Here is an 18,345-nt window from a genome sequence, read left to right on the forward strand (position 1 = left end):
GTTGGCCTTTCTTTACATCTGACATCGTTAAGCCTTCATATTCTGTTAAATCATACATCTTTATTTCAGTAAGATTCTTTATGTTTGTCAAGAAGAAGTCATAGTGCATTTCAACAATACCTGCAGCATTTGCTTCTATCTCTGATATAAAGTTCTCCTTCAAGAGCTGATGTAGTAATGTTCCAATATTATTGAGGTTTAACGTAGAACATTCATACTTTCCACCAAGTTTATAACATACCATCCATCTTTGTTGGGAGTTTATTTTAATTTTCTCTAAGAGTCTCATGAAAACCTTACCGAAATGTTTGTGTAAGTAGTCTCTGTTTGGTTCATCTAAAGCTTCGATATTAAAGTCAATGAGTCTATTGCCTGACTTCACATTTCTCTTCCTATTCTCTTCATCTTTCTTTAACCATCTCTCACCTTCTTTTGGTTTGTCGTCAATGGAACGAATGACATCGTTAGCTTTGCGAACTTGTTCTATAGCGCTCTTAAACATCTCTCTTCTCTGTTGTTTCAGTGTGTCGTCTCTTCTTCTTGTTTCACCAACGTTTACATTTGTTATGTCAAACATTTCTCTTCTTACTTCATGAGGTACTGAACGTCTATGATATAAGTCAATAGCAACGTCATTTAAAGGAAATGCTCTTGCATGGACTTCGTCCTCGCCGCGTTGCGGCTTTATGAACTCATGAATTCTATCATCTACTTCAAACGTTTCTTTACCTTTCATGGGAACACCATACATTTTCTCAAACTTTTCAAGTAGTTCTGTTTCAGCAGCTCTCATATCATTAACGAACACAACCTTGACTCTATTGACTGTAGAGTCATATCTTTGAGTTATATTATATGTTCTTCCTATCTTATATCTCTTTGTATTGAAGTCCTTCGGTTTCTGAACGATGTAAAGTAAGCCTTCACTGCAACGTTCCGTATCGAATGAACCATAAGTTATGAAGTTATATCCAACAACTGGGTCTAACCATAACAAAACTATTGGTATAAGACTTTTGTCAATGAGATATGCTGTAGTTCCATAGAATCTTACCGATATCATAAGCTCAGGATTTCTTGTCAAAATTTTCTGAGTTGAAGCATTTCTAACCCAGTGGTTTGTTTTCTTTTCAGATGGTGTTATAATGTCTGACAAAGAATATTTGTTGTATTTCTTACAGTATCTTACGTTTAAATCACCTATTCTAACCACTTTGGTGTCATTGTCTATCTTTCTAACTGTTTCAAACTCAATGTTTGACATTACTGTCTTTACATACAAGATAAAAAATTTTCTTAGAAAAAAATTAGCGTTATTTTTCTAACTAATGAAATTCATGAAATTTGGTCATTTTTCAGCAAAAATAATGTTTAGAGTAGAAGGTTAGATCTAACCTCATTTCTACCCTCATTATTTATAACTGTTTTACATGGTAAACGTTATGAATTCGTGAGATTCTAAACAGTTTTGTAGCTTCTATTTCTTCGCTGAGGATATCAAAAGTTTTAACAATGCCGAAGGTTTCTTTATACTTCTTCTTGACGTCAGATAGAAGGAAATCGTCAGCAGTTGGATAGTTTTTGTTCAGAAATTTTAACATATCCATTTTATCTTCTGCTGGCTTTTCTGCTTCTTTCTTTAAGTCTGCATAGTCGTTTCTCATACGTTCTATCTCTTTGACGGAGTAGTTATATTTCCTCATTGCTGCTTTACATTTAGAACATTTCGGATTCATTTTTGCGTTATACATTGAAATAAAACCAGCTAGAACAACTAAGGCGTCAATGGTTTTCTTTAAATCTGAAGCAGTTGGTTTTATCTGTTCATTCCATACCTTACCTCTTCTATCTTTATCTCTTATCTGCCATACACATTTTGCAGCTAATGAAACAAAGTTGTCGTATGTCTTAAACTCCCCAGATTTATATATGTCAGAGATGTTCTTATATACCATGTCGCAATCTTTGTCCATAACTTTATGGTTGCAATGATATCCTAAAAACTCATAGTTTACTTTACGTATGAACTTCTTTATTTCTACTGAGTCAGTTGCTTTGACTTCAATTTCGTCGAATTCAGGAATAGTGAGCTTTTGTTGTTGGATTTCAGGCAATTTGGGTAAATGGTCAATAATGTCCTGCATTTCATAAAGATACTGTTCATTTTCTTCATCCTGTGCGGTACAGTCTAAATTACTTGTTAAAAGTTCTTGCTTTATCTTCTGGATTTCTGTTTCAAAAGTATATGAAGAAGGAATGAAGCTTTTCATCTCTACTAACATAGATGTTGGATTCATGACTAACGAGTTTGGTGCTGTTGTTGTTTGAATTGTTGTTGTACCGATTGTTGAAATCATATCTTTTATACAAGATAAAAATTTTTCTTAGAAAAAAATTAGCGTTATTTTTCTATCTTAAGGAAATTCATGAAAATTCAAGAGGGTAGAAATGGGGTTAGATCTAACCATCTACCATAAACATTATTTTTGGTGAATTCAGCAAAAATAATGAGTTCATTTACTCACAATATTTTTGTACAAAACGACCCCAAACTTTTAACTTCTTTTCTGCAGCTTCTAATGCTATCTTAGCGAGTTCATATTCTCTAAATTCTCTCTTTAAATCTTCTTGTTCCCATTGGTCTAGTTCGTATGGAGAATCTCTATAACCATAACACATCTCACGTTCATGTTCTAATTGTTTTTCATGCATTTTCCTAACTTCTTCTTCAAACAAATGTTTTGCATTCTCTACTGTATCTTCAAGTTCTTCTTCATCTAATTTCTCATGAACTTTCTTGTCTATGGAGTCCATAATATCTTTGACATAAAATGCATACTTTACAGAGCACCATTCAGCAACAAAATGAACGAGGTCAGGATGTATGTAAATACCTTTGAATTCATTTATAACACCCCTAGTAAGCTCATAAAATGCTTGTTTTGAGGTCGAGCCACTTTTGGCTTGACCGTATTCGTTCATCCAAAACTCAAGAATTTCCTGCATTTTAGTACTATTGAGAAATCTGTTTAAATGGTTTAACCTTCTCGCTTCTCTTGCCATCTTTGTTGCATTAATGTAACCATCCTTGTCTCTACGTAAGACTTCAATACCGTTATAAGTGCCTTTTGTGAACGTTTCGCCATTAGATTTGTTCGTGAATGTTTTTGCTTCGACTGACATTACTGTTCTTACATACAAAATAAAAAATTTTCTTAGAAAAAAATTAGCGTTATTTTTCTAACTAATGAAATTCATGAAAATTCAAGAGGGTAGAAATGAGGTTAGATCTAACCATCTACCCTAAACATTATTTTTGGTCATGGACTTCATCCTCGCCGCTTTGCGTCTTTATGTTAAAATAAATGGTACCATTAATGATATCATGACTGTTCTCATTCATGTCTGATTTACATCTAATGAAAAAGTTTGGAAGAATTTTCTTATTCTTTCTGGCTTATTTTTGTCTTTCCAGTACTCCCGCTCTAATGGTCCCAGATGTGTTGGCTTTGACTCTCTCAAGTTCTTAGATGGTATAACATCTTCAACGCCTCCTTCATATCTTACTTTATAAGTGTCATCGTTTATGTTATAGCCAAGTATTTCAATAACCACTCCTCGCTTTGCTTCGTCAATGGTTTCAGCAAGTTTGCCATTACTACTTTCAACTAATTTGTGACGAGGATAAAACGCAATAGAGTCGTCAGCAGCTTTTATAAGATATCCATTACCTTGCGTAGAGTCTACGATATAATAGTTTCTACTTAACCTTAAACGTTTCTTTGTCAACGGTTTGTCGTCAAGAACTACACGAACTTTTGTACCAGGAATGAGGGTAAATTGTGTTGAATTTCTGATATTTTGTGTTTGGCTTCGTTTCTTTTGTATATACTTTTCTTCTTGTTGTTGTGTCATTGAATTTGGTGTATGTCCTGTTGTAGAATGTGTTGAGGAATTATATACTTCGAGAAAATGTTTCATTGTTTCTTCGGTAAAGTCTCGCTCTTGGTTTAAATCTCTGAGCGTTCTTATGAAGCGGTTTATGATGCCGAGTATGTTATGGTTATGGTCTTCAGTAGTGTAGTGAGTTATGTTATGCTTAATGAGAAAATCTGTGATTTCATTGCTGAGGTATGCACTGTCTTGGTCTGATGTTAAAGTACTTGGGCTATGTTCTGCTACAAACTTTTGTAAAACTCTTAAAACTTCATGAGTTCCTTTATTCCTCATTGGATATGCATATGCTTTACGAGTGTTAACATTAATGAAGATGAGGAATGGTTTATGTCCTCCTTTTCTGCTTTGAATGAGAGCGTCAAATTGGTATGCGTCAGGAGTGTTGGAGTAAATTGGTAAAAAGTAGTCGTAAGGGTTTATTTTTGTTTGATGTACAACATTTTTGTCAAAGAACCTTTTCACTTCAGCTCTGTTAGTAAATCCCCAACTCTTTGCAGCTTCATTGAACTTCTTAAATGACCTCCATGGATGTTGTTCGAATACTTCTTTCAAGCTCATTTATGTAAAGTTAAAGATTTTATTCTAGGCTCAAGCGCGTTCATTGAACGCGGTACCATGCGAATATAGTCACAAATGGTGGCATATAATCTTCACCCGAGCCTGTTGGATTTGTTGTGAAAGTGTGTGAATGATTTCCTCCCGGTTCAGTTGGTCAAAAAATCTTTTTTGCTGCATTGTTATAAGATGGAGATAAAACGTCATGGCCAGCTTCATACTCTGAGTTGTATAATGGATGGTCTTTTAATGAGTGGCTATGGTCGCCAGAAAAGTTTGTCGTTCCTGTATGAGTGTGTGGTGGAAGGTTTGCTTCTTTAATTTTCTTCGAACCTCCTGTTTGCTTTGAAGAGTTAGCACAGTATAAGAATTTGTCTACAATCTGCTTCCACGTACCAAAACCTAAAACTGTTTCTGGATTTGTTGAGTTCATTGACGTATAAATAGAACCAACAGGATATAATGTTTGAAGTATTTCAGTCTTTAATGTTTGAAGCTCTGTTTTGTCTGCTTTTTTATCTAACATTGCTGGTAGTTCATATGCTTCAAAGTTTCTGGCATGACCTTCAATGTTCATACATCTGTTATCTAAATTGTTTAGTGTATCTTTTACGCTTGTACTTGGATTCTCTAAAGGTGCACTTGAACCAAGGGTATAGTTCAATATTATGTCGTCTGCTCTAACAGTAGTGAAGGATTCATGTGTATGGTTCTTGTCGGCTTTACTGTCTAATGTAGCTTGAAGTTCATTTATATCGGAGATGTTGTGTTTATGATATTTCAAAACTTTGTTCATTGCTTCGAGTTCAACTTTGTCAGCTTTACTTTTAATAGCATCTTCAAACGTTATTTTTGACTTAACTCTCAAAGTAAATCTTGGTTCAACTAATACACCGTTAACATTGAAAGTAGAGGCATAAATTTCACCGGTATAACCAAATGCTTCTGGTGCTTTAGCTACATCATACTGTACAGTACAGCTTATGTCATAACCTTTAGCACGAATGTATTTATATCTTCTTTCATTAACATTTTTGTCTTCGCTTCATCACTTCGTGTTAAATATCCATGGTAGTCCGTTATAATCTGTTCGTCTGAAGTTATATAATGAACGTGGTTCTTGACTTTATCACTCAGAGCTAAAAGCTCATTTTTGTCTGCTTTTTCGGCTAATTTCTCATTAACATCATTCACTTCTAATTCAACTCTTCCGCCAGAACTCTTATTATCATTAATCTTTTTCATTAATTCGGTAATTACGTCATAAAGACTATATTCTGTTTTCGGTTTTGTAAATAATGAGTCAAAATTTCTTTTCATCATTACATCGCTGACATTAATGATATCACTTCCTTTTTCATTTATTCTCTTCATTAATTCTGCAATAATGACGAATATATAATCTGTTAATTTATTCTCTTCATCGAGGGTTATAGAATGTTTTGAAATTGAATCATTAACTCCTCTAAATAAATCAATAACTTCAGGATACACGTTTTTAATGTCTCGAATAACCCGACCAGTATCCTGTTGTTCATGTTCTTCGTTCCCGTCGTTACGTGGTTTTATATCTCTAACCATCATCAACGCAGCCATAACCGGAGGGTTTGTTGCTACTGTTCGAAAATCTCCGTTATGTATGGTATATCTAAATAATTTCTTTGTGTTTGTTAAAACATTTGAAACAAGTCTTTTAAAACCATCTACAAAATTTCCTGTTTCACCTAATGTTCTTGCAGCATTTACAAGCTCACCCATTCCCGCTTTTGACCCCAAAAACGTCCATATTGCATTTATTTCACTCTGTATAGTTGTCCATTCAGCGAAACTAACACCCGCATTCGCTAAGCTGAAAATGAAATTCAGTGGATCGAACTTAATTCCACCTTCTTTTTCAATTTCAACGAACTCACTAACATGAGATTTTAAGTATTCTTTCGTTAAAATTGTTTTCCCCGATGTTATGTCATTAACGAAACTATCACCGTCAAAAGTTAACGAATTCAATTTCGTCGTTGATGCTTTTATTTCATACACCGCTTTATCATAGTTTTTGGCTCACCTTCTTTAGAAGCATATGAAACATTAATGAATGAATTATATGTATTCGTGAATGAATTAAAATCAATGATTTTCATTAATGACGCCTTTAATGATTCATTTACTGTCGAATCCCTTAAAGTAATTAATGAACTGTCATTTATGAAAGGTACACTGCAAACCGTCGAGTTTGGATCAAATGCTGTAGTTGGTGCAGGAATATTAATGATATAAGTCATTAAATCATTAAGTGACGTAAATAATGTTGTCGTTTTTGATTTAATTTCTTTAGCATCTGTTATATATGGTAATTTTATTTCTGTAGTTTCTGAATTAAAGATATTCGCTAAAATGTTTTGTAAACTGTTTTGAACAGCTGTGTAAACCGTTGAATCCGGAACTCTTACGATTTCACCGTCCTTAATAAAAGGCATTGCACATGGTGTAGTGCTTGGGTCAAATCTTTTTGGGTTATGATTCAACATATATTCTAATGCTTCATAAACAGACCTATATACGGTTGTATTATCTTTTTCAATAATTTCACCGTCCTTTATAAACGGCATAGTACATGGAGTTAAAATAGGGTCAAACTTTTCATAGTCCTTCCATGTTATGTATTTCTCAGTATTTCCATCAGTGATAACAATATATTTGTCAGTAAGTGTGAGAGAGTATTGACCAAAATATAAACGTTTAGCTCTGTCAGCTTCATACGCATATGCAGCTATACTCATATTTTAATGAGAATAAAATGTTGTTCTATTTGCAAAGTACAGACCCAAACGAATACGGGACAGTAAAGCTACAAACAAACTTAGGTCTACAGAATGAGGCGCTTGCATTCAGAATGGTTGACTTCAATACTATCGCTTCATTCGTTATAACAGATGAAACAGATTTCATGGAGATTGAAATAGATGGAAAGAAGCACGAAATAAGATTTCACAATAATGTAGAATATAAGATGGAAACATTAGCTGGAGTGTTAAATGCTCTCATAAATACTACAATAAACAAGGATAACGAAGAAAACTTAATGAATGTTAAACTTATTGCAGGAGTTTTGAAGTTCAGTTATGTGAAGGAGTTTAAGATACCAAGAATGAGTCATAGAGTACAACTTCTTTTGGGTGCATACCATATGACATTTCCTTTGAAAAGTGTTGACAAAACGATTGAGATGAAATCTGTTCCATACGTATGTTATGGCAACTGTTTGTACATTGAGTCTAAAATAGCTAATGTCACAGGCATTTCAGGAGTTAATAGTAAAGGTTCAGTAGAATATAAGTCTTTCTGTTATGAAGGAAATTCAATGTTCATTCCAAACGTTCCTGTCATAGCAACTCATTTAGGTAAATGGGTTCGCATTAGTCCTCATAATTTGAAAGGCATGCAATTCAGACTTGTTGACTTTCAAGGAGAGCCTGTAGAACTGAAGGCACCAGTGCGAATGACTGTTGAAGTTGACTTTTTAGAAAATATTAAATGCAACAGCTTACAAGAGAACTCAGAGCTAAAAATATAAAGTATGAATGTTATGTATTAGGTCATGAACTTTGGTTGTTGCTGTTTGATGAAACAAATGAATTAGTTATGTCAGTCAAGAGAACAGAAAAATATTGTGTTAGTGAAAACTGCACCAAGTCAATAAGATTAGGTTTGCATTATGAAGATGAGTTCAATACTGTTGAAGAAGTTTTGGATAGATATTACAAATTGCTAACTTGAAATTTTTTGACTGACGGCGCAAAGCGCCAAGATGGGCTCAAAGAGCCCTCCTGACTGCTTTAATTTACTAAAACATATTTCAAGCAAAGTTTATATTCTGTTGAAAGTTTTGTATACTCGTTCGAATATTTATACTTAAACTCAACTCCTGTAGTTCCTGGTGTTTCAATGATGCGGATGTTACCTATTTTCATGAATAGTGGCGTTTGACCACAGCATTCGATTTCAGGGTCGAGATAGTCAATGACACATTGTTTCCCTGTTATTCGTGAGATAACATTTTCAAGGTCCTCCTTTGTTAGAATTATTTGGTTCTTGCTTATAAGATTTGTCAAAAGCTTCTTATCGTCTTTGAGTAAAATTGTTTGGTATAACTGAAGAAGGTAATGGTCTACGTTATCTGAAGGATTTGTTTGAACATTTGTGTAAGGGTTGTCGTTGGCTTCTCTTGAAAGAATTTGGTCCAGTGGTGGATACTCTAACTTAACATCTGATGTAGCGTTAGCGTTTGAAGCTGAGTTTAAATTCACGGATTTCAGCTCTGGTTCTTTCTTTCAAACACTCTGAACTATAGTTCTTTATGACAATATTGTTTGTCGTTCGTGAGTCAACATTTGATGTTGGTTCAATTGGAACATTAACGGCACCAGCTAAGATGGATTTGCTTCTCATTTCATATAGAATAAAAACCTTTTATATGTATGAAATGAACAATATACTCGACAAGGGTTTGAATGTAAAGCTAACGAATGAAAATATTGTTGAATTCACTGAGACAGGAGCTGTGTATAAAGATGTAGAACTACTGAACAAAAGAGCTAAGGGAAGAAGCAGGAACATGAACAAAGGGTGGAAGCCTATAAAAATTTATGTCAATGATGGCTCAGGAGGTTCAAACATAAAGTATGCAGAAAGTTATAGAGTTTATGCTCTCAAAGGTGAAAAGCCTTCATTTAAGAACAGCTATTCTAACGCATATCCTCAAAAGCTAACGGATGGGGAAGTGGATGATATGAATGACAGCAAAAATATTAACAGAAATGGCGACAGAGATGCATGGAATTTGTTTACCATCAGTCAATTGAAGGTTAAACTTTAAAACAATGTTGGTCGTTCCCATGGAATATTTTTGACTTTAATGGTATTAGTCATGATATGAATCTCAAGGTATGAACGAGGAGAGATGAGAGACTTATATGCTTCCCAAATTTCTTCAAAAGGTAATGTTATACCTGACTGTTTCCAAATGAGTTCAATATCATAGCGTGAGAAACCTTGAAAGATAACGAAGTCAGTTATGAGACGTTTTATGTTTAAAGCTAAAAACCTCCATGTTTGCATAAGTATTGCTACAGTTAAATGGTAATGTCTGACTTTAGTAATGATGTTAGCTAATGGTGAGTCAGGTTTGACACTAAACCTTTTCCGCGAAGTCGTCACAAACGAGCAGAGTGTTTGAAGGATATTTTTTGAAGGGGTATTTTGAAAGTTTTGACAGAATGTAGTTTGTAAGTCGTTTCATATCGTAAACTCCTGAGTATTGACGTAAGTGGTGTTTGTCAATAATTCTTTCCATCTCTCAGAAGTCTTTTGCATTCCTGACTGTATAAATTCAACGATGGCATAATATTTCCTCTTACGTCGAATGTAACGTTGAAGAAATTCAATGAGTTCACTGTCTGGAACTTTAACGACAGAGGCTTGAACTTTTGACATAAATGTTTTCGCTGTTGAGTCCATAGAGTCTGAAGTTGCTGATATAATGATTTGGTCATAATATGAGTCGTTTCCTAAACGCTCTGTTATGAGTATATGACGAATGAGGTTAAATGTCTTACCTGAACCCATCTTTCCACAATAGAAATACACCATTTGAACAGAACTCATAGTCCTTACTGAAAGGAAGAATAAGAGAAGAGTTAAGTTTGTCTGTAGTTTCATTCATGTCTTCATCTACGTCATGTATTAAATGCTTCATTTTATCTCCATTAAAAATGCAAGTCAGAAATATTCAGAACATAGCACCGAGTCTAACTGACAAGAGTATAAAGATATACTATGAACATGTTATGATGAAACCACCAAAATTCAAGAAAGTCAGTATACTTATGAATATCCAAGACACTGGGTAGAGTATGTAGGAGGTGAGAAAGCTATTGAAATCAGACAGGTTCGAAGTATTCCAGCAGGAAGAACAATATTATTGAAGAACTTTAATGTTTTGAGGTATAATGATGAAACAAAGAAGCAAGATAGTTTCCCTGTTGCTGTGTATGTGAACTTAGATACAGGAGATGACATGAAAGTTTTTAATACAAAGCTTCAAACGGTAGTGAGAGAACAACTGACTGCGGAAGGACATCCATTACCTTCAGAAGTTACCATAGCATATAATTTTGAAACAAACTCAATAGATTTTAAAGTCATCTCTGCAAAGAAGTCAGGTTTTACATTTAATGAAGCAGATGTATATTCGAATGAAAACTTCAAAGCTATTGCATGGTTAGATAATGACGATTGCTTTAAGAAAATATTTAAATACAGTGACTCAACGATGTCAATAGATGACCTTCGTGGAATGTTACCATCGACGTTTACAGTAGAAGGTTCAGCAGGATTGCTTACAAGATTGTCAATTGGTGGTATTTGGTCTCGTGAGAACATTGTTATAAAATCCAGTATAAGTGAATTTGCTGAAGAATCTATATTATGTCTTTCAAACTACATGTATTCGCCGCCGAAGCATTATAGTATAACAAACTTTGTCAGTAAGTTTAACATAAGACTTGTCGAACCTTCTTCAATGAAAGATGTTGTGCTACCTAAAGATGGAAAGGATGGACTCATTATTGAGATGATTTTAATAGCATATTAAATGAGCTTGTTCTTGAAGGTCATTCATGATGAAATAACTGTTGTAGAAGATGTTAGCAATTGTTCAGACATTTTGAAGCGTATAGATGATATAAGAAAGAAGTTAGATAGACCGCAAAGCGGTGAGGGCGAAGCCCGTGAGAACGCTTATGTTTCATTGACTTTCTCCAGTAACGAGAACTTTTATGAGATAATATTGAAGAGAGATGATTTTAATATGGTGTAAATGGTAGCTTGGGCAGCTTTAGGCGCAATTGGAACAAAAGCATTAGCATTTGGAGCAAAAGCACTTGGAGCTTATGACGCAGTAAATAAAATGAGTGGAGGAAGGGTTTCGAAGACATTAGATGCAAATAAAGGGAAAGATTGGAGGCTGGGTTGCAAAGAAGTTAAGATTAAATAAAATAGGGCTCATAAATAAAGCATCCAATTTGGTTGCGACTGAGTCAGAAAATGCTTTAGGAAAGGATGATGAGTTTGCAAAACACGCAAAATACTTTAATGACCAGATGAAAGGTGAAACAATGCATTTAAATAGATTCGATGGAACTAAAGAAAATGTTTCTTCTCCACCAGTAGTTCTTCCGTATGGTCCCTATGGAATGTATGGAAACCCTTACGAAAGACCATTTAACCCATTGACTGGTGGAAGTAACTGGTATCATTACGGACGAAGAAGAAAGACCGTCAAGTTGGAGACAGACGTGAAGAAAGCAACTAAAAAGAAACCAAGGAAGAGAGTTATAAAGCAATGAATTCAACAGGGTGAAAAAACAGGTGAAAAAGAGGTGAGATCTCACCACTTCACCTAAATTTATTTTTGTGCTATGTTTTCATACGTGTGAGGGTGGTGATATCATTAATTTTTAAGTTTATTTTTTATTTTATTTTTTATTTTATTTTTATATAAATGGCGAAAACTATTGAGATAACAAACTACAACGGTCATGAGTTCAAGAATTTGTTCTTCGTTCCTCGTGAAAATACATTCTATCAGATACGGGGGGAGAAAGGGTAAAGTTAGTTTAAGCATTTATGATAGCAAACATAATGGAAGATATATACAAGCAGTAGATACAAACGGTAAGCGTGTTTCATTAGCTTTGTCAAAACTTATAAACATTAATTATGACAGCGACTTTGACTCAGACGATTGGAGCGACAGTAGTGATACTGAAGAATATGAACTAGTATGTGAAGCGCAACAATGGAAAGAGTTGAAATACTTTTGTAAATGAGAACGTTAGTGTGAACGTTTATTTTTTCATGCACGTGCATTGTGTCGCGGGGAGTTGCCATGGGCAATGACCTGCGCACAATATATAACGTACAGAGAGGTGAGATGAGGTGGTTTATGTGATAAATGTAATGCATGAAAAATAGCGTGACTTCATTTTTGACAGTTTACAAATGTAAAGTGTTGCATCCTTAAAAACTTGGAAATATATACATTCATGAATTATCTTGTATATTAATTGAAAATCCATAAAACCCTAACAATATTTTTTCTTAAAAAACTATAAAAATATAAATAAAATTAATCGTTAAATAAAAATATTTGATATTAGAATTTTATTGGAAAAATAAAAAACTTAATATTTTAAAGAAATACTTAAATACTTGAATGTTTTAACTTTTACATTATCATATAGACTCTCAAATTATTAGCCATTTTGGCTGAGAACTATGGTCTGCGAGGTACATAGATAGAATCAGTACCTCGCAGACTATAGTTCTCTATATGGCGCCGAAAATTTTTGGTGAAATGCGACGACATTTCACCAAAAATTTTTCGGCGCCATAGGAAGAATTAGAGGGTGTGAGATACTATTACATGCTATAGTACTCACACCCTCCAAATCCCAATCAAAATCGCATAAAATTTGCTACTTATCTTCAGATTACCTCCCATTATAAAATATATCATTGCTATCTCATCGTACTATATTTCCACCCTATTGTATTTAAAAATATAAAATTTTTTGATAATATATTTTTATATCTTGAATTTTCAAACAATATATTCACAGATAATATAATGGGAAATCTATCTCAACCCAGCCTTAAAGTACCAAACTCCTGCTTGCATTCTCACTCACAAATATTAAACATCCATCTCCAAAAAACTAAATTCTTCACAATTTTTTTAAAATTGAGAACATAAAAAACGTATGCATTCAATAATTTAAGATACTAACAAATATTAAAAACTTCAAAATATCAGATATTAACGTTTTTCAATTAAAAAAATATCATTTTGCTTTTCAATTCGAACATAAATCGTAAATATTTTTAATTAATATCTGATTTACAGCATTATTATCCATTTATAAATCTGACAAATAAATGACAAAACCATCAGAAATAGTGTCACTTTCTGTCAAAAGTGAAGTCACGCTATTTTTCATGTACAACAGGTTTATGTGATAAATACTTTACGTGGCAGAAATAGTTTAAGGTTATTAGAAATATTGCATCTGCGATGCAAAATATACGTTAGTGGTTTTGTAAAGTGTCAGATTGACATATCTTCGGTAAGATGGCGCGCAGTGCCACCATACTGAAGATATGTATACTAACTCGCGTTTAGGTATTTCTATTTTTACTTTGTCACCTTTCTGAAGTTTGAAGCCCGGCATTCTTTCTTGTTTGTCTCTTTTGACTAAATTATTAAATATATAGTCTTTCTCTAAGTCAGGGTTGTTTTTCATTTCTTCGGGGGAGTGGTTTCCCAAACCTTTTTGTTTACGGTTATTGTAAATATTTAAAACTTGTCTCATCTTTGCCATGGAGAAGTGTCTATACTTGTCGTCATATGACATTTCATTTGCTTCACCACCTTGTGGTTGGTTTAAGTCTCTTAACATTTTTATACATCCGTCAATGACACCAAGAGCAGAATGGTTAGTTAGTATACATATCATGTGTACGGAGGCACTGCGCGCCTCCTTACCCATTATATGTGAATTTGACACTTTACAAAACCGTTAACGTTTATTTTACAACACAAACGACAACACTAACTTAACCTTAAATATTTACAAAGCCGCCAACCACTTCACCTCACTAACGTTTTCACAAACGACTTCACTACTGTAAAAAAATAAACGTTCTCACTTACAAAAGTATTGCAACTCTTCCCATTGTTGTGCTTCACACAATACTTCATATTCTTCAGTATCGCTGCTGTCACTCCAATCGTCAGAGTCAAAGTCACTGTCAAAATGAATGTTAGTAAGTTTTGACAAAGCTAATGAAACACGCTTACCGTTTGTATCGTATGCTTGTATAAACTTTCCATTCTTCATTCCTTCATAAACGCTCAAACTAACTTTACCCTTTCTCCCCCCGTATCTGATAGAATGTATTTTCACGAGGAACGAAGAACAAATTCTTGAACTCATGACCGTTGTAGTTTGTTATCTCAATAGTTTTCGCCATTTATATAAAATAAAATAATAAAATAAAAAATAAACTTAAAAATTAATGATATCACCACCCTCACACGTATGAAAACATAGCACAAAAATAAATTTAGGTGAAGTGGTGAGATCTCACCTCTTTTTCACCTGTTTTTTCACCCTGTTGAATTCATTGCTTTATAACTCTCTTCCTTGGTTTCTTTTTAGTTGCTTTCTTCACGTCTGTCTCCAACTTGACGGTCTTTCTTCTTCGTCCGTAATGATACCAGTTACTTCCACCAGTCAATGGGTTAAATGGTCTTTCGTAAGGGTTTCCATACATTCCATAGGGACCATACGGAAGAACTACTGGTGGAGAAGAAACATTTTCTTTAGTTCCATCGAATCTATTTAAATGCATTGTTTCACCTTTCATCTGGTCATTAAAGTATTTTGCGTGTTTTGCAAACTCATCATCCTTTCCTAAAGCATTTTCTGACTCAGTCGCAACCAAATTGGATGCTTTATTTATGAGCCCTATTTTATTTAATCTTAACTTCTTTGCAACCCAGCCTCCAATCTTCCTTTATTTGCATCTAATGTCTTCGAAACCCTTCCTCCACTCATTTTATTTACTGCGTCATAAGCTCCAAGTGCTTTTGCTCCAAATGCTAATGCTTTTGTTCCCATTGCGCCTAAAGCTGCCCAAGCTACCATTTACACCATATTAAAATCATCTCTCTTCAATATTATCTCATAAAAGTTCTCGTTACTGGAGAAAGTCAATGAAACATAAACGTTCTCACGGGCTTCGCCCTCACCGCTTTGCGGTCTATCTAACTTCTTTCTTATATCATCTATACGCTTCAAAATGTCTGAACAATTGCTAACATCTTCTACAACAGTTATTTCATCATGAATGACCTTCAAGAACAAGCTCATTTAATATGCTATTAAAATCATCTCAATAATGAGTCCATCCTTTCCATCTTTAGGTAGCACAACATCTTTCATTGAAGAAGGTTCGACAAGTCTTATGTTAAACTTACTGACAAAGTTTGTTATACTATAATGCTTCGGCGGCGAATACATGTAGTTTGAAAGACATAATATAGATTCTTCAGCAAATTCACTTATACTGGATTTTATAACAATGTTCTCACGAGACCAAATACCACCAATTGACAATCTTGTAAGCAATCCTGCTGAACCTTCTACTGTAAACGTCGATGGTAACATTCCACGAAGGTCATCTATTGACATCGTTGAGTCACTGATTTAAATATTTTCTTAAAGCAATCGTCATTATCTAACCATGCAATAGCTTTGAAGTTTTCATTCGAATATACATCTGCTTCATTAAATGTAAAACCTGACTTCTTTGCAGAGACGACTTTAAAATCTATTGAGTTTGTTTCAAAATTATATGCTATGGTAACTTCTGAAGGTAATGGATGTCCTTCCGCAGTCAGTTGTTCTCTCACTACCGTTTGAAGCTTTGTATTAAAAACTTTCATGTCATCTCCTGTATCTAAGTTCACATACACAGCAACAGGGAAACTATCTTGCTTCTTTGTTTCATCATTATACTCAAAACATTAAAGTTCTTCAATAATATTGTTCTTCCTGCTGGAATACTTCGAACCTGTCTGATTTCAATAGCTTTCTCACCTCCTACATACTCTACCCAGTGTCTTGGATATTCATAAGTATACTGACTTTCTTGAATTTTGGTTGGTTTCATCATAACATGTTCATAGTATATCTTTATACTCTTGTCAGTTAGACTCGGTGCTATGTTCTGAATATTTCTGACTTGCATTTTTAATGGAGATAAAATGAAGCATTTAATACATGACGTAGATGAAGACATGAATGAAACTACAGACAAACTTAACTCTTCTCTTATTCTTCCTTTCAGTAAGGACTATGAGTTCTGTTCAAATGGTGTTTATTTCTATTGTGGAAAGATGGGTTCAGGTAAGACATTTAACCTCATTCGTCATATACTCATAACAGAACGTTTAGGAAATGACTCATATTATGACCAAATCATTATATCAGCAACTTCAGACTCTATGGACTCAACAGCGAAAACATTTATGTCAAAAGTTCAAGCCTCTGTCGTTAAAGTTCCAGACAGTGAACTCATTGAATTTCTTCAACGTTACATTCGACGTAAGAGGAAATATTATGCCATCGTAATTATACAGTCAGGAATGCAAAAGACTTCTGAGGAGATGGAAAGAATTATTGACAAACACCACTTACGTCAATACTCAGGAGTTTACGATATGAAACGACTTACAAACTACATTCTGTCAAAACTTTCAAAATACCCCTTCAAAAAATATCCTTCAAACACTCTGCTCGTTTGTGACGACTTCGCCGGAAAAGGTTTAGTGTCAAAGCCTGACTCACCATTAGCTAACATCATTACTAAAGTCAGACATTACCATTAACTGTAGCAATACTTATGCAAACATGGAGGTTTTTAGCTTTAAACATAAAACGTCTCATAACTGACTTCGTTATCTTTCAAGGTTTCTCACGTATGATATTGAACTCATTTGGAAACAGTCAGGTATAACATTACCTTTTGAAGAAATTTGGGAAGCATATAAGTCTCTCATCTCTCCTCGTTCATACCTTGAGATTCATATCATGACTAATACCATTAAAGTCAAAAATATTCCATGGGAACGACCAACATTGTTTTAAAGTTTAACCTTCAATTGACTGATGGTAAACAAATTCCATGCATCTCTGTCGCCATTTCTGTTAATATTTTTGCTGTCATTCATATCATCCACTTCCCCATCCGTTAGCTTTTGAGGATATGCGTTAGAATAGCTGTTCTTAAATGAAGGCTTTTCACCTTTGAGAGCATAAACTCTATAACTTTCTGCATACTTTATGTTTGAACCTCCTGAGCCATCATTGACATAAATTTTTATAGGCTTCCACCCTTTGTTCATGTTCCTGCTTCTTCCCTTAGCTCTTTTGTTCAGTAGTTCTACATCTTTATACACAGCACCTGTCTCAGTGAATTCAACAATATTTTCATTCGTTAGCTTTACATTCAAACCCTTGTCGAGTATATTGTTCATTTCATACATATAAAAGGTTTTTATTCTATATGAAATGAGAAGCAAATCCATCTTAGCTGGTGCCGTTAATGTTCCAATTGAACCAACATCAAATGTTGACTCACGAACGACAAACAATATTGTCATAAAGAACTATAGTTCAGAGTGTTTGAAAGAAAAAACCAGAGCTGAAGTCGTGAATTTAAACTCAGCTTCAAACGCTAACGCTACATCAGATGTTAAGTTAGAGTATCCACCACTGGACCAAATTCTTTCAAGAGAAGCCAACGACAACCCTTACACAAATGTTCAAACAAATCCTTCAGATAACGTAGACCATTACCTTCTTCAGTTATACCAAACAATTTTACTCAAAGACGATAAGAAGCTTTTGAAATCTTATAAGCAAGAACCAAATAATTCTAACAAAGGAGGACCTTGAAAATGTTATATCACGAATAACAGGGAAACAATGTGTCATTGACTATCTCGACCCTGAAATCGAATGCTGTGGTCAAACTCCACTATTCATGAAAATAGGTAACATCCGCATCATTGAAACACCAGGAACTACAGGAGTTGAGTTTAAGTATAAATATTCGAACGAGTATACAAAACTTTCAACAGAATATAAACTTTGTTGAAATATGTTTTAGTAAATTAAAGCAGTCAGTCAGTCTGACTGCTTGGTTAGT

At 34.2% G+C, this 18,345-nt stretch overlaps 7 protein-coding genes and 4 pseudogenes across 11 annotated transcripts, besides 4 other annotated features; 3 read left to right on the plus strand and 8 right to left on the minus strand.

Annotated features, from left to right (window-relative positions):
- Positions 1–12,405: part of a mobile genetic element that runs on past the window's edge.
- On the minus strand, positions 1,416–2,357 carry TVAGG3_0095940 (organellar and viral DNA polymerase type B; the record flags this gene model as incomplete). Its single annotated transcript, XM_001300957.1, has 1 exon — positions 1,416–2,357. The coding sequence occupies one exon, from the start codon at positions 2,355–2,357 to the stop codon at positions 1,416–1,418; it is 942 nt and encodes a 313-aa protein (XP_001300958.1).
- Positions 2,518–3,183, minus strand: TVAGG3_0095950 (uncharacterized protein; the record flags this gene model as incomplete). Its single annotated transcript, XM_051222614.1, has 1 exon — positions 2,518–3,183. The coding sequence occupies one exon, from the start codon at positions 3,181–3,183 to the stop codon at positions 2,518–2,520; it is 666 nt and encodes a 221-aa protein (XP_051107600.1).
- Positions 3,400–4,515, minus strand: TVAGG3_0095960 (integrase core domain containing protein family; the record flags this gene model as incomplete). The annotated part of the gene is made up of 1 exon (XM_051222615.1): positions 3,400–4,515. The coding sequence occupies one exon, from the start codon at positions 4,513–4,515 to the stop codon at positions 3,400–3,402; it is 1,116 nt and encodes a 371-aa protein (XP_051107601.1).
- On the minus strand, positions 4,670–5,308 carry TVAGG3_0095970 (phage tail repeat-like family; the record flags this gene model as incomplete). The annotated part of the gene is made up of 1 exon (XM_051222616.1): positions 4,670–5,308. One exon carries the CDS (start codon positions 5,306–5,308, stop codon positions 4,670–4,672), a length of 639 nt encoding a protein of 212 aa, XP_051107602.1.
- TVAGG3_0095980 lies at positions 5,494–7,037 on the minus strand (annotated as a pseudogene). Its single transcript has one exon. A coding segment is annotated over exon 1 (1,544 nt).
- Positions 8,984–9,385, plus strand: TVAGG3_0095990 (uncharacterized protein; the record flags this gene model as incomplete). Its single annotated transcript, XM_051222617.1, has 1 exon — positions 8,984–9,385. The coding sequence occupies one exon, from the start codon at positions 8,984–8,986 to the stop codon at positions 9,383–9,385; it is 402 nt and encodes a 133-aa protein (XP_051107603.1).
- TVAGG3_0096000 lies at positions 9,382–10,231 on the minus strand (annotated as a pseudogene). Its single transcript has one exon. A coding segment is annotated over exon 1 (850 nt).
- TVAGG3_0096010 (uncharacterized protein) lies at positions 10,466–11,161 on the plus strand (the record flags this gene model as incomplete). The annotated part of the gene is made up of 1 exon (XM_051222618.1): positions 10,466–11,161. A coding segment is annotated over one exon (696 nt), but the record flags the coding sequence as incomplete, so codon positions are not given.
- TVAGG3_0096020 lies at positions 11,527–11,915 on the plus strand (annotated as a pseudogene). Its single transcript has one exon. A coding segment is annotated over exon 1 (389 nt).
- Positions 11,916–12,405: a terminal%2Cinverted (terminal inverted repeat of Maverick-1A transposon ID:TVAGG3_0095870).
- A 1,661-nt stretch (positions 12,406–14,066) lies between these two features.
- Positions 14,067–14,777: a terminal%2Cinverted (terminal inverted repeat of Maverick-1A transposon ID:TVAGG3_0096030).
- Positions 14,067–18,345: part of a mobile genetic element that runs on past the window's edge.
- TVAGG3_0096040 lies at positions 15,504–16,281 on the minus strand (annotated as a pseudogene). The gene has a single exon. A coding segment is annotated over exon 1 (778 nt).
- On the minus strand, positions 17,279–17,680 carry TVAGG3_0096050 (uncharacterized protein; the record flags this gene model as incomplete). The annotated part of the gene is made up of 1 exon (XM_051222619.1): positions 17,279–17,680. One exon carries the CDS (start codon positions 17,678–17,680, stop codon positions 17,279–17,281), a length of 402 nt encoding a protein of 133 aa, XP_051107605.1.

The sequence above is a fragment of the Trichomonas vaginalis genome, chromosome IV (genome assembly GCF_026262505.1).
Source record: "Trichomonas vaginalis G3 chromosome IV, whole genome shotgun sequence".
Lineage (NCBI taxonomy): Eukaryota > Parabasalia > Trichomonadida > Trichomonadidae > Trichomonas > Trichomonas vaginalis.